Source organism: Rhea pennata, chromosome 12, assembly GCF_028389875.1.
Source record: "Rhea pennata isolate bPtePen1 chromosome 12, bPtePen1.pri, whole genome shotgun sequence".
Taxonomy (NCBI): domain Eukaryota; kingdom Metazoa; phylum Chordata; class Aves; order Rheiformes; family Rheidae; genus Rhea; species Rhea pennata.
The window spans coordinates 19,925,884-19,938,984 of NC_084674.1; the positions used below are offsets into that span (position 1 = coordinate 19,925,884).

General features: G+C 36.7%; 1 protein-coding gene across 1 annotated transcript in view; it reads right to left on the bottom strand.

The window, feature by feature from the left end:
* The window catches only part of SLC6A11 (solute carrier family 6 member 11), a 98,855-nt gene extending 86,389 nt beyond the window's left edge, over positions 1–12,466 (bottom strand). Inside the window, exons 1-4 of the mRNA XM_062585310.1 lie at positions 12,247–12,466; positions 8,354–8,488; positions 8,008–8,148; positions 6,741–6,831 (exon numbers count right to left, since the gene is read on the bottom strand). Of these exons, the coding sequence (XP_062441294.1) occupies positions 6,741–6,831; positions 8,008–8,148; positions 8,354–8,488; positions 12,247–12,466 (587 nt within the window). The remainder of the gene's footprint in view (positions 1–6,740; positions 6,832–8,007; positions 8,149–8,353; positions 8,489–12,246) is intronic.
* Between the last annotated feature and the right edge of the window lie 635 nt (positions 12,467–13,101).

The following is a 13,101-nucleotide window of genomic DNA, read 5'->3' on the forward strand; positions in this document are numbered from 1 at the left end:
TTTGTGATTACCTGGGCAAGGAATCTAGGGAAAAAGGTAGAAACACTATGGGAGCTAAAACTGGAGTCCAGTTGGCATCCACTCTGAGAACGGATGCAAGCCTGCAGCACCTGTAACAGGCTGGACAAAATGACTGGGACTTGAAGCTGGAACAAGAAATATACCTAATTAAAGACAATTCAGAGGACAATCTGAACTGTCCAGGCAAACAGACTAGGATGAATTGTAATACAAAGAAGAGACAGCACTTGGAAATGTATTTGAGAAGGGCAGGATTAGATCTAATCCTGGGGAGGGATACTAAACTGGTAAGATAACTTACCTATGTCTAAAGTTAGCTGTCTACATACTGAGTCACTGAAGCAAAGGAGTTGAAACACTACTGCTTTTTTGAATCATTCCCTTAAATTTTCATGCAAGTGCACAAAATGAAATGTTTTGGTTCAATTCAAATGGAAATTACTTGTATCAAACAAATTTTATAGTAAATGTCTTAATTTAAGTGAGAATTTTTTTTTAATCATAATCTTTGGACAAAATTGACTTATGCTGAGTTTGTTTCTGAATTGAAATGAAATTACTTCCACAACTCTAGAGAATCTCCTGCTAAGTAATATGAAAAATCAGGTCTTGGGCCTCTCACATTAGGCCCTTTTAATCTCTGTGTAACTCAGATTCCCTTCTATAAAAAGGGAATAATTTGAATTTACAGAGTTTTTGTGTTGATAAAGGAATGTGGAAATAATCAAGAAACTTTCGATTACAAAGCCATTGACACCATGAGCACCCAGAAAGACTCGGTAAAATTAATAACTCTGTCAGCAGAGTAGCAGTTTAGTAATACTGAGAATTTAAAAGATAAGACAAAGAAGAAAAAAGAACAATAAAATACTGAATAGCTGGACAGTGTTTCCTCCCTATCTATCCTCTAGCAAAAAGGAAGTAATTCTGTTGAAAAATATTGCCAAATTATTTAACTGAAGATGATCTTATTCCTAAAAAGCTGCATTGACATTGAACTGAACACTGAACAACTTTACTTCTTGTATTTCCTAACAATTAATTACTTGGTTTTGCAACTCTTAACATCAATTTTTCTGCCTAATAAAATGTTACGTAAAATGTACAAGATAAAATTTAAAATAATGGAAAGTTCATTTCCCTAGTTCAGCATCTCACTAAAATATCATCTTTCTAGTAATATTAAGAAACTGGCTTAGCATTTCGAGACCTATCTCATTTACTTCTTCCAGCTGAAACCAGGCAATGTCTGTGGTTTCAAGGGAAAACCAGATGAAGAGCTCATATGAATTCAAACAAAAAGGTGTTTTCACACAGCCTCTTGTGAACTGAGCAGAAGCAAGCAAGTCTGGCACAGATAAATGTTCTCCTGCAAGACATGAACAAAGGGCCTAGGTCTGAGAGGTGCTGAAAGTCTCTGGGTACTGAGCACTGCAGGATCAGGCCTAGATTCCTAATGACTTTTCATACCACAGTAGGAATTAACTACAATATGACTCCTGTAGTCATTTGCACCCTGAATTATCAGGAAAAACTCTTTTTATTTTGCAAGGAAAAGGTTTGTGCCTTTTCCTTTCTGCTGCAAACAGCTCCTTCCCCCTCTCTTCCCCCCCCCCACACACACACAAAGAAAAAAGTTTTTTCTCACTAGACTTGGAAATGCTGAGGATGTATTAATCCCTCCAGAGAAGGACAGGCTAACAACTAGACTTTCTTTAGCAGAGGACTAACTTGTTGCTATAAAGCCAATAAAAGAAAGTACTGAGGTGGAATCAGCTTCAATACCATGTATCTTCTCTCTGTTCAGCTCCCTTCCCTCGCACTACGAAGTTTCAAGTCCCAGACCACTGTGACACATCGGAGCAATAGCAATCATACCAGCGTGTTCTTTTGGTTGTTCCCTATAGCTGCCTGACAATTCCTTCACCTAGGAAGGTATATGGAACAATGGAACAGAAAATGTTCTCCTCTCTATTCTGCCTCCCTGGATAGCAAAATAACCTGATCAACAATCACAGCAGTCTTTCATGGGTGTTCTTTAACATATCTAAAATGATCAACATTTCTATTATTACTGCAGCTATTAGTATTCATTGTTTGAAGTTTGGATGCCAAAAATTACAAGTGCCATATCTTAGAAATACTAAGATTTTTCTCAGAAAATCCTTTACCATGCTATCTAATTAGGATGAGAGAAACAGTAAGTAAAGTGGACATAAACATAGTAAAGTGGACATTTCCTGAATGCCAATATGAAACGAAAAATGACGTTTTAGACTCTTGCCTGTCCTTCTGTGGAACTCTGCATCAGAGAATTTGAAGGACAAAAGCTGTGAATTTCTATTGATTCAGCCGCTTACCTTAGAAAACTATATTCAGATGGTATGTGAAACTTATCAAGGCCATGGTTTACAAGGTCTTTTTAAGGATGGGTAAGAAATCTTATGTTTCTGATTTTTACCAGAGTTGTCAATATTGTTACCTGCAGTCAACTAAAAGTCTGCTAACTCAAATGCACCCTTAAACATTTATTAACAGGGATGAGAATTTTTCTAAACTAAGCAGGAGAACAAGTAAAAAGGGTCCGAACTCCCAGACTCTGCCTGCTGCACCTTCAGCAGGATCGGACTATTTGTCCTTTACAGCCACAGATAAGTTGCTATTTAGTTACAGGCCCACAAACAAAATATTTTGAATTTTGCAGTCCTTGCATGTATAATGGCATTCTTCTGAATGTACCAAGAGACATAGAGCATCTATGACCTACTGTCATACTGATCTCTACATTGAGGGGGGGGGGAAAAATACATCCAAGACAATAAATAGGCCATCAACCTCTGTGTATGATTCAACCATCACAGTTGGTAGGAAATGTGTAAGTATCAGAGGAAGTGAGCCTACGCTTGCCTCCGTAGTAAGGGAATAGCATCCTCTGTATATACCTGAGAAAGAGTAATTCTATTAGTCTGCATGTCAGAACAGCTTCACAGTATTGCAAAGCATCCTTTTAGTCATCACTGTGCTTGAATGGGTTGCTGTTTGACTCCAGCAAAAGGTTTAGAAATAGCCAAGGACACAGAAGAAATAAAAGCTGGAAATATTTAAGCAGGGAGGGCAGTGACTTTATCTGCCATCCTCAGAGAGAACGAGGATTTGGATGTCCTTCCAGTTACAGATTAAAAGGGCTCAGCCTTCTAGCCCGGATGATCGAAAGACTTAGTAGTACTAGTGAAATGGAAAACAAACAAAAACAATCCGAAACAAACAAAGCAAGCCTTCTTTTCAAAGCTGGAAGCAAAGACAACATTATGGGCCTAGTACATTCATTTACACACACAAACACACACGAAAACAAATTCAACTTTTGCCCCTGCTGCTAACACCTGCTAGCATTTAAATCTGCCAAAGCAGTATGCTGTCAGATAGACAATAACTTGTATATTATTAACTCTTCATCTCAGACAAGTGGGCTTGAAAGAAACACACAGTACTAAAGAAAAATGCATTTCTGTAAATAATGAGTCCTCTCCAATTCCCAAAGGTTTGGAGTGTCTTTTTTTCTTGGCTTAAGATATTATAAATACCCTAGAAGACTACAGTAAGGTGATCTAGTTATCAAAGGAAAGATTTAACATCAGTCTGACAGTTAACAATTGTAATAAAAAAAAAAAACTATTCAGTTTTACAGCAGTTGAGATCTCTCCTAGTATGCAAATAGCATCACTTTTCACAATAATTACCATTATCATTCACAGATTATCTCAAGAGCAGATGGTAACTGACTAGAGAACTTCCCCCCACCCCCCCGATCTTTTCTACAATAAATTCACGTTTTTGTGGTCATGACTTAGGGGAATTCCAATCACAGTTTAGACAACTGCAGAGAACAAGATGTAAGCAAAGTTTTGAATGCTGTGGCTGTTCAGAAGAAAACTGCTGCCTCTGCCTTCCTTTCACAGACATTAAGCTAATTAATTCTAAGGGATTTGGTTATTATGCAAACAAATTCAGTCCTGTGACTGGTTATCGTAGCACTAAAGGTTACCACACGCTAGCTGTCTGAGTTCTGCAAATAACAACCAGCTTCTCCGCTGTGCGAGCTGCATCAACTTACTCTATCTGTTGCAAAAAGAATTTTTCAATAAAATTCTAGTTCCTGACACCAGAATTTGTAAAGCAGTAGAACAACACTGTGTGAACAGGATTTCTGGTTAATTACACTTCTGGTAACACTTTTCTACAAGTCATAAGATAACTTACTGTACAAAATAACTAGTCTAGTAACAAATTTCCTGCTTACTAACTACTTTTTCCATGATTTGCACTGCACGTTATAAAAACAGACCTGTACTGTGCAGTTATGTGTTTGATATATATAACATATAACTTCATTATAATCTTCTGTTCAAGTAATCATTTTAATAGAAAACTAATCCTAATATTTTAACAAGCATTTTCCTAAGTTTGCTGTTCTTTTTTCAGACTAATTTATGTCATGTCTCTAAATTTTGAAACCGTGCAACAATGCACCTACTTAAATTTAACAAAGCAAACATCTTCCTCAGTAGGACAACACTGCATTAATTCCCCAAGAGTAGAAAGCTATGTAACATCGGTTTTACTTGGACAAGGAAAGTAGGTAACAGCTCATTTTAAGCTATTTTGGCTGGTAAGCTATTAGTATTATCAACAGTTTGTCCACAAAACAGCAAAAAAGGAAAAAGTTCCAAATAAATAGCATAAGATCACTGGCAGTGTGGCTCCTTAGCAGATGCAGTAATATCCAGCAAGTATAGAGATTATTTCAGATCTGTTGATCTGAATTCATAATGGAAGTATATTACATCTGGAAAAAAAAAAGAGACACTTAGAAATCTCTTTTAAAATAGTATTTTGTTCACTTTCTTATTTGTGTTTATGACTTTTAAAGTTTTTGAGTATTTTCAACTTTGTGCACAAAAGTCTGTAATACAAGTTAGAGAAAAAGCTGAATCTGATTATCACTTCTAGGTTCAGAATTCATTCTTAACTCTTAGCCAAAATGGTTAGCTATACTCTCAGCTATAGTACCTTATTTAGCTTCATTTTTAGAGAGTGCTGAGAAGAGAAAGGCTTAAAATGCATTTGCGTCATGACAGCACTAGCATGAAGATTTAGACAATTCAAAGATGAGAAACTAGCAGGGAGAACTCCCCCCCCACCTCCCAAAAAGAAACACACGGATACAAAACACAGCTTACGAACTTAGTTTGTAACCTCTCTGTAATTTAACTGAACCTTGCCTGCTTCGCTGCATTAACTCGAGAAGTTACCATCAATTGCCGAGTTTTGATTACTGAACAATCAAATAAACAGTCAGAAAATAATGCTAGTATCGGAGAGGGTAGTTTGTTCATTTACTGCAACTATACAAAAATCTTAATTTTAATTAACCCAAAGAACAACAATATATTTTTGTTAAAATGATGAAGCCATAGCAGTAAGAGACATCATCTAAGTAAGTATTTTTATTGGTTTATACTGGTTCACTGGTATATTTTATTGGTTTATACTGGTTTATTCTGAAACGCTAGCTGGGGAATGGGCAGAGTAGATAAATTCTGATGCAAGTTGTCAGGTTTTGGGATTACTGAAATTTTAAGAGAAAATAAGAATTATAATTTGAGTGTGTGATGCAATTTCACACATTGTAATGAAAAATAAAAGCAAAAACTGTACCATAGCACTGTTTACTGAAGTAGCAACTACCACCTGTGAAGGTTAAGGTAACTGATGCAGCATGACTTAAGAAATACAGAGGCAATAGCACATGCTAACATTCAAGAAAACTATGTCAATCTAGAGTTCTTCCTTGGAGAATGGTCTTAATACATGGTCCTTCAAAGTGTAGTTACTCATTTCTGAACACAGAGCCTCAAAATAAAGCTCTGCCAGTAGATAAATAATACTAAAATAGGCTTTCAAGAGTATTAGTAAGCCTGAATCTTGTAATACCATTTTGAAATGTGAAGTGGCTTAGTATTAAAAGTAATATTCCATTTCCATGACTGTCCTAACATACTCTTATGTCTTGCAAGGAACATATATGAAGCTGCACACGAACAAAATAAATGTTTACAGTAAGAAAAAGATCTGTCATCACAAAAGCAGCCTATATTTTGTCAAGACATAATTCTCTTTCACTACTTGAGCTAGAAATGAGAAGTAAGGAGACCCATTGCTAATGTTCTAATTACTATTACAGCTGAATAACTAATACTTACAAGTATTATTCAAAAATAATAATAATTCTATTCAAAAATAATGAAATACAGAGGCTAAAATATCGTTCGGCCCAAACAAACGTGCAGATGCAATTCTTACAAGAGGAAAACATTCTGAAGAAACAAGAAATATTTAAAATCATTCTTTCCTTCACCTCTGCCTCTTCATTAGTATGAGTTTGACACCCTTCCTTCCAGCAGCAGGAGCCAAGCTCCCAAGCAAGTTGCGTACTTTGTTCTATGCTCTCTCACAATTTGGAATTCCTTTCCTTGCATCCTCCAAAAACGATGAGAGTTAAACTCTCATCCTGACCCTCCTGGCTGTATGAGAAAATTTCCAGCTGAACTCACATCACTAAGTGCTATAGTGTTGCAAGGTATCTAATTGTCTACAAATGATCAAAATATTGGAAGGTAATCAATACTCTGGTCAAAGGTAAGTTTAGGTGCACTTACTCCCAGAATTCCATGACTGGAGAAGTGGCATTTTGTAAAGAGACTTGACTGCAGTTGCTCATATTAAGTTTTTGAAATTCCACACAGTTTTCTATAAAAAAAACAACAAAGAAAAGTTTGCTATATGACATGTAAGTACATTTCTTCTTGTAGTACTTATATCTTGTAAAGCCACCAATTCTGTAACACATTTGCTCTCCGTCATTAAAAGGATTTCTAAGTATCCTGCAGTACTACACTCAAAAATTCTATAACAGTGTATTTTGATCACCAGACCACAGACCCATTCCAAAAAGATATTCACGCAGTATGCTACACTCTCCTACAACTTTCACGGGCACAGTTAGAATGACTTTGAGAAACTGAGCCAATTAAAACATACTGCTTCTCCAACTGATGATTCAATGCCCAACAACAACAATTAGCTCATGAAACACTGCCAGCAACAAGTTTCCACTTTGCCTTAATACAGCAAGTAAAAAGCCACTCTTCAGCTTATTATTATCTCTAATATAGAGAAAGAAAATCACAGCAGCTCAGCGTGGTTGAGTTGACACTTACTATTTGAACAACGATCAACATTGACTACGCTTCTTTCCAGGGATGCCAAAAATGATACTGAAGCCTTCTACATCTAGCGGGCCCAAGGCTAGTTCCTTAACATAACCCAAACTGCAACAAACTTCAAACAGAGTTTTAGGTGTACTCAAGGAACATAACGGCCAGTTAATAGAAACCATAAAAGACAGTATAACTGGTACATGACTTGAAATCAGAGACAGGGAGAAAGGCAAAAACATCAGGAATACGGAAATGCAGGGCATTAGTATGTATTCCTCCCAATAGGCCTTTGTAATCTTCAAGAGCAATAGAAAAAGTACAGTACTATGGATAAAATTATTGAAGAGAAGACAGATGCAGAGCCCTATACTGTGAAGCCTTATGAATACATACCACATCTTTCATGTAAGGGGCTATTTTCCATGCTGTAAGGACTATGTGGCTAAATTTTCAGTAGTAGCCTGATGTACATTAGTAAAAATACAATCTATTATCCCTCAATATCTGGCATTAAAAAGATCTGAAGTTCCTATTTTAATATTTTCCTCTCCATTTAAACTCCTACTGATTTCACTCAGAGTGAAAAAGCAAGATTGTAACCTATCATTTCAATCTATGTATGATGCCATCTTACCTCCTCCATTCTTGCAGCAAAGATATGGGAATCAATTACTTAGTATAGTAATAATCTCTACTGAGGTCATACCTGTATTCCATTCATGCCCACAGGTAGCCCAAGGAAGTTCTGTAGTAAAGCAGTTAAACAGATAGAAGATAGCCCACGCTAAAATGATGATGTAATATACATTTAAATGTGCCTCTATAACTTGGGTAGCATATCCAATGCCTGGAGGGGAAAAAATAAAAAAAAAAAAAAAAAAAAAGAGAGAGAGAGGGAGAGAGAGACACACAGAAACCTTTTACTTTTCAGGTCATTTTAAAAAGCAAATGCCCACTACTTTATATCTTAATTTCAATACTGATATGATAGCTTTTACTTTAGTTTTGATTTAATGCCTTCTTTTGCAGTAGAACAGAGAATTCTTTGTTACCTTCAAATAGAGGGCAAACTTTCCTCCAGCATGTAATACCACCTTCACTAGTAAACTGTCCCAAGGCCGTTTCCAGGAAAAATACTGGTATTCCACAGCAAATAAAGAAAACCACATACGGGATGAGGAAAGCACCTACAAGCAAACATTGAGGGGGTATTGGTTATAAGGAATAAAGTTCCTCAATTGCTTAGTGAAAATTCATTTTCTTAATAAAGAAGGATCAACTGTCAGCCAACCAACAGACGATGTGTTAAAAGTGCAAAAAAATACTTATTCCTGTCTCTAAATGTTGGAAGTTAGCTTTTATGCCTGTATCAGGGACTAAAAAGATCCTCACAATAAATTAAATTCTCCCAAACACAGGGAAGACTACATTCTTGTAAGCCACACAATTCTGCTCTGATTATCACCAAGTCAGCCTACTGAATCTTTTATCTTCTCAGGAAAGCAGGAATGAAAAAGTGTTATGGAAATAGAATCCAACAAGGAGTGTTTATGTTATTTGGATAAGCCTTACAGTAAGGATCATGAAAAATTGAATGATGAAATAAACTACTGAACTACTTACAAGAACAGGGCTTGACCTTATCTGCTGGAGATATTACAGTGAAAAAGTAGGAAAATAAAGCATCCAATATTTTTATTAGATGCTGACAGTTAATTACAATATAGATGAGTAGTACAATTTGGTGCTAAAGAGCTAGATTGTACCAAGTATTTTTCTCTTATCAAATTATATATACAGAAGAAGAATTGCGTTATTTCATTATTATGTTATTACATATGGTACCTACAGAACATGGCTACGAAATATGCAGAAGCAAAGAAATGACAGAACACACATATATTAGGCAGAAGGTCACTTGCTAGCAGAGGTGCAAAATTGCTAGTAATGCAGCTTTTACTTATTCTGTTAAGAACTGAACCTAAGTAACAAGGAATGAGATACAGCCTTTCCACTACAAAGAGAAACAGTGAATATGTAAGGCCAAAAGAAGAGCTTTCCTCGTCATTCCCTGGGTACTCAACTTCCCTGATGAGTAAAAGGGTGAGATATAAAAGCATGTAACTCTACAGGTTTCAACTGAAACAAGGAAAGAAGGAAATAAATACTAAGAAAAAAGCATAAAATAACTGATTCCACTTTTTACTTATACCAGTAAATATAGTTCCATCAGTTTAACCAAGCAGACTAGCACAGAAAGTTGTACACAGAACATAGTTGTATGAAAACAACAAAGCATTAATTTTCTAATTAGATTATGACAGTAAAGGTTAGTACAACATACATAATATAATGTATCCAGGTCTCAACCTACTTGTTCCCGAACGTATAATCCCAGAATTCATGAATTTCATTTAATGCTGCTACTAAATGATATAATTACGCTGCTATTCATTCAATTTCAAATCAATACAAGATGTGCTAAAATCACAGATTTTGACAGATACAGTTTTTCTGGAAGACATATTATACAATACTGTCCATTGCTGCATACAGCAGCGGCGCTCTAAAGAGAAATCTGTTCTTTAAAGTGTTAATGATAGCAGTATATCCCCTTCAACAAGAAGTCCTGAAAATTACTTTGAACACTACCGAACAGCACATGAACAGCTGCCTCTGTAATACTACATCTCTATCAGAATCTTAGCTATGAGCAAAACATTTCCAAATGTTTGAGGAAAATTTCTACAACTATGAGGTAAACATGGCTCCTATCCATGATCATCAAAAAAATAGAAACTGCAACAGTTGTTATGCTTTAATCACTTTGACATAGAAAGGAAACACAACTAAGTGTATCTGTTTTGAAAAGTTCTACATAGCATCCTCGGGACTTGCAGTTTCTTCAGTCCCTGCACATCACAAGAGATCTCTTCATTGAGTAATTTCTTCCCTCAACAAGGCTATCTGCCTAGAGTTGAATCTCAGCTGCATCTTGAGTAATAAATATGTATTTCACAGAGAAGGGAATCCATACATCTAAAACGCATTTTTGCCGTATGATTCACTGTGCAAATGGCTTAAACAAAATCTTAACAAATTGTGATGTGAGAACTGCTGGCCAATAGAAAATCTAGCTCAGCCCACTCATATGCACAATCCTAGTCCGTAAGAATCTGTTCAACTAGAAGCATTGGCTTTGACTGGCTTTCCACCACTGAGATACAGTATCATGAAAATGAGAAGAGATCAAGCTTGCAGGCAGATGAGATACTAACAAATACCTAATTCAAAATGTTTAAAGGAATTAGATTTTCATAAACAGATCACCAAATGCCTGTAAGAACAAAATAAAATTAAAGAAGCTTATGTCTACATTATATATTGTGACCTTATGTATCAGTATGTATCAGAGAGAGCTCAGACCTTGGAAGTTCCATTGGACTGTTCTGGGATTGCTTCTGTACCTGAGCAAATTATTTCATAACTATCTCACAGATCTCAACATTGTACTTCACTAACAACACACTAGATTGCTTCATCAGACATGAACAGTGAAAACTAACAAGCCCACCTCTGGTAAAATTCCAGCAGGGCATTCCAGAGAGTAATAGAAATGGAGCAGATGGTAGAAGGTCATAGACCAAGACCCCATTGAAGCTGAAGTCAATGGCAAATTTTCTATGGTGCCAGGATATATGAATTAAAGCATACGTTAATTCTACTCTAAAAGAACGCATTGATGATTAAACATGATATTTAATTAAATGTATTTTCAACAAGTCATCCAGACATGACTGCTTCATGCTATACACTTAATGATAGTATTACGTGTTAGAAAGCTAGCTCATACACAAAACTACATGTGGGCATACAAAGACTACTGTATAAGCAAGAAAATCTTCATTACACACTGACAAATTACTTCTCATATTTTCCTTTCCCGAACAAGGAAAAATTGTTCTATGTATCATACTCAGCATATTAACATTTACATACTAAAGTATTATCAGGCAGCATCATTCCAGGAAAGGCTGAATTCTTGTCATCTTGGTTTTGCCAGGTACTAAGGAAAGGAGATGCAAACCAGAAACAGAGCTACTGTGCGTTAGTCTTTAGAAACAGCAGAAAAAATAGGCCAAAACCATCCCTGGGTTCAGAAAACCATGCCTAGTTTTAGAAGAAAAAGGGAAAGAAATTTGGCACTACAGTGTTGGTAAACTAACCTGTTAAAAACCAGATCGTTGTATATCAACCACTGAACACATATATTTACACTGAAACAGGCCTTAAGTGGAAGAGTGTTGAATCCAGTTCACAGCATTTCTAAACTAGGGTTTATGTTTTTGTTTTTGTTTTTTTTTTAAATCTCAAACTCTTCTTTGAGTAACAGTGAGCTTGACATCTTCCCCTACCCCAGTGAAGTGATTTGGGGAGTAAACACTAAGGAAGGTACAACTGAATTAAAGTAACATTCATGTGAAAATTAAAACAGTAATCTTCGTAGTATTATCAAAAATACTATTCATTCTATCCAAAGTATGCTGTTCCAGAAAATACACTGCTACTATCTTTTCCATGCCAGACAAAACTTAAATATGCATGGGTCTGTATTCACATGCAGAAGCAAGCATACTGTAGCCTATTTCAGCAGAACACTGGTTTCTTCTACACAAAAAATTTTACAGTAAAAAAAACTATAAATTCACAAATGCACAAAACTTGTGAAACAAAACCACGCAACATCTGGGGAAGAGAAGGGAAGGGGAACATCACATTCTTTCTTTCTTCTCAGATGCTTAACATTTCCCCATCTACACATACACTGAAATCCTGAACACTTACCTTTTGTTACTAGTGCAAGAAATCATTGCAAAACATTTTTAATTGTTTATTTTCCAAGTGTTTATGGTGAACTTTATGTCTATGTACTATGTCATCTTACCTCCTCCGTTCTTGTAGCAAAGATATGGGAATCTCCATACATTTCCCAGTCCAATAATCTCCCCTGCCACAGAAAGCACAAATTCAACCTTATTGTTCCAGTGACCTCTTTCGTGAACCTTCTTATCATTGCTGTGGACAAGGTTGGTACTGGAGGCTTCTGGGTCCAAAACATCTTCTGGCTTGCCATTAATCATGGGAATAGTCTTTTCAGCTGTCATGACTACCCAGCCTGAAGGAGAACAAAATAAAAGCATAGAGGTATTTTGAGTCACTTTTTAGTTATAACCTTCAACCACTAGGAAGTCCCTCAGGGTATCCTTGGCTTCAAAATACTTATTAGCCACACATAGTTGCAGGTGAAAGTGAAGGAGGCAATTTTGTAAGACTAGACAAGTTCTAAAAAAGGAGAAAAAAGAAGAAAAAGGGGAGAAAATAAGAAACTTTTGCATGAGGGGAGAAGGAGGATTCTGAGTTGGGAGACAGAACTTGCTAGCAGGACATTGTCTTAAGACAAGATAGTGGAAACCTTTCAAAAATCCCTCCCCCAGCAAGGATCCCAACTTGACTAACCTCACTGAGGACAGAGATCTCCTGCACCTTCCATGCACACAAACAAGAACAGCGGAAGAAAAGGTTGTGGAGAAGGTGGCTTGAATGGCCCCTGGCCTGCCTGAAAGAGTAAAGGAGCTCCCAGACTACTCACCCAGGGCTCTGCCTGCACAGCTAGTAGAGAGGCAGAGTCTCTAGCTCCGTGCTCAGCTCCAAGTGGACTGCCGCAGGCTGCTGCTCTCCTCTCCGTTGCACGGGACCCCAGGGAGGGACAAACACAGGCACCCGGTGGCAGAGGCGGCCA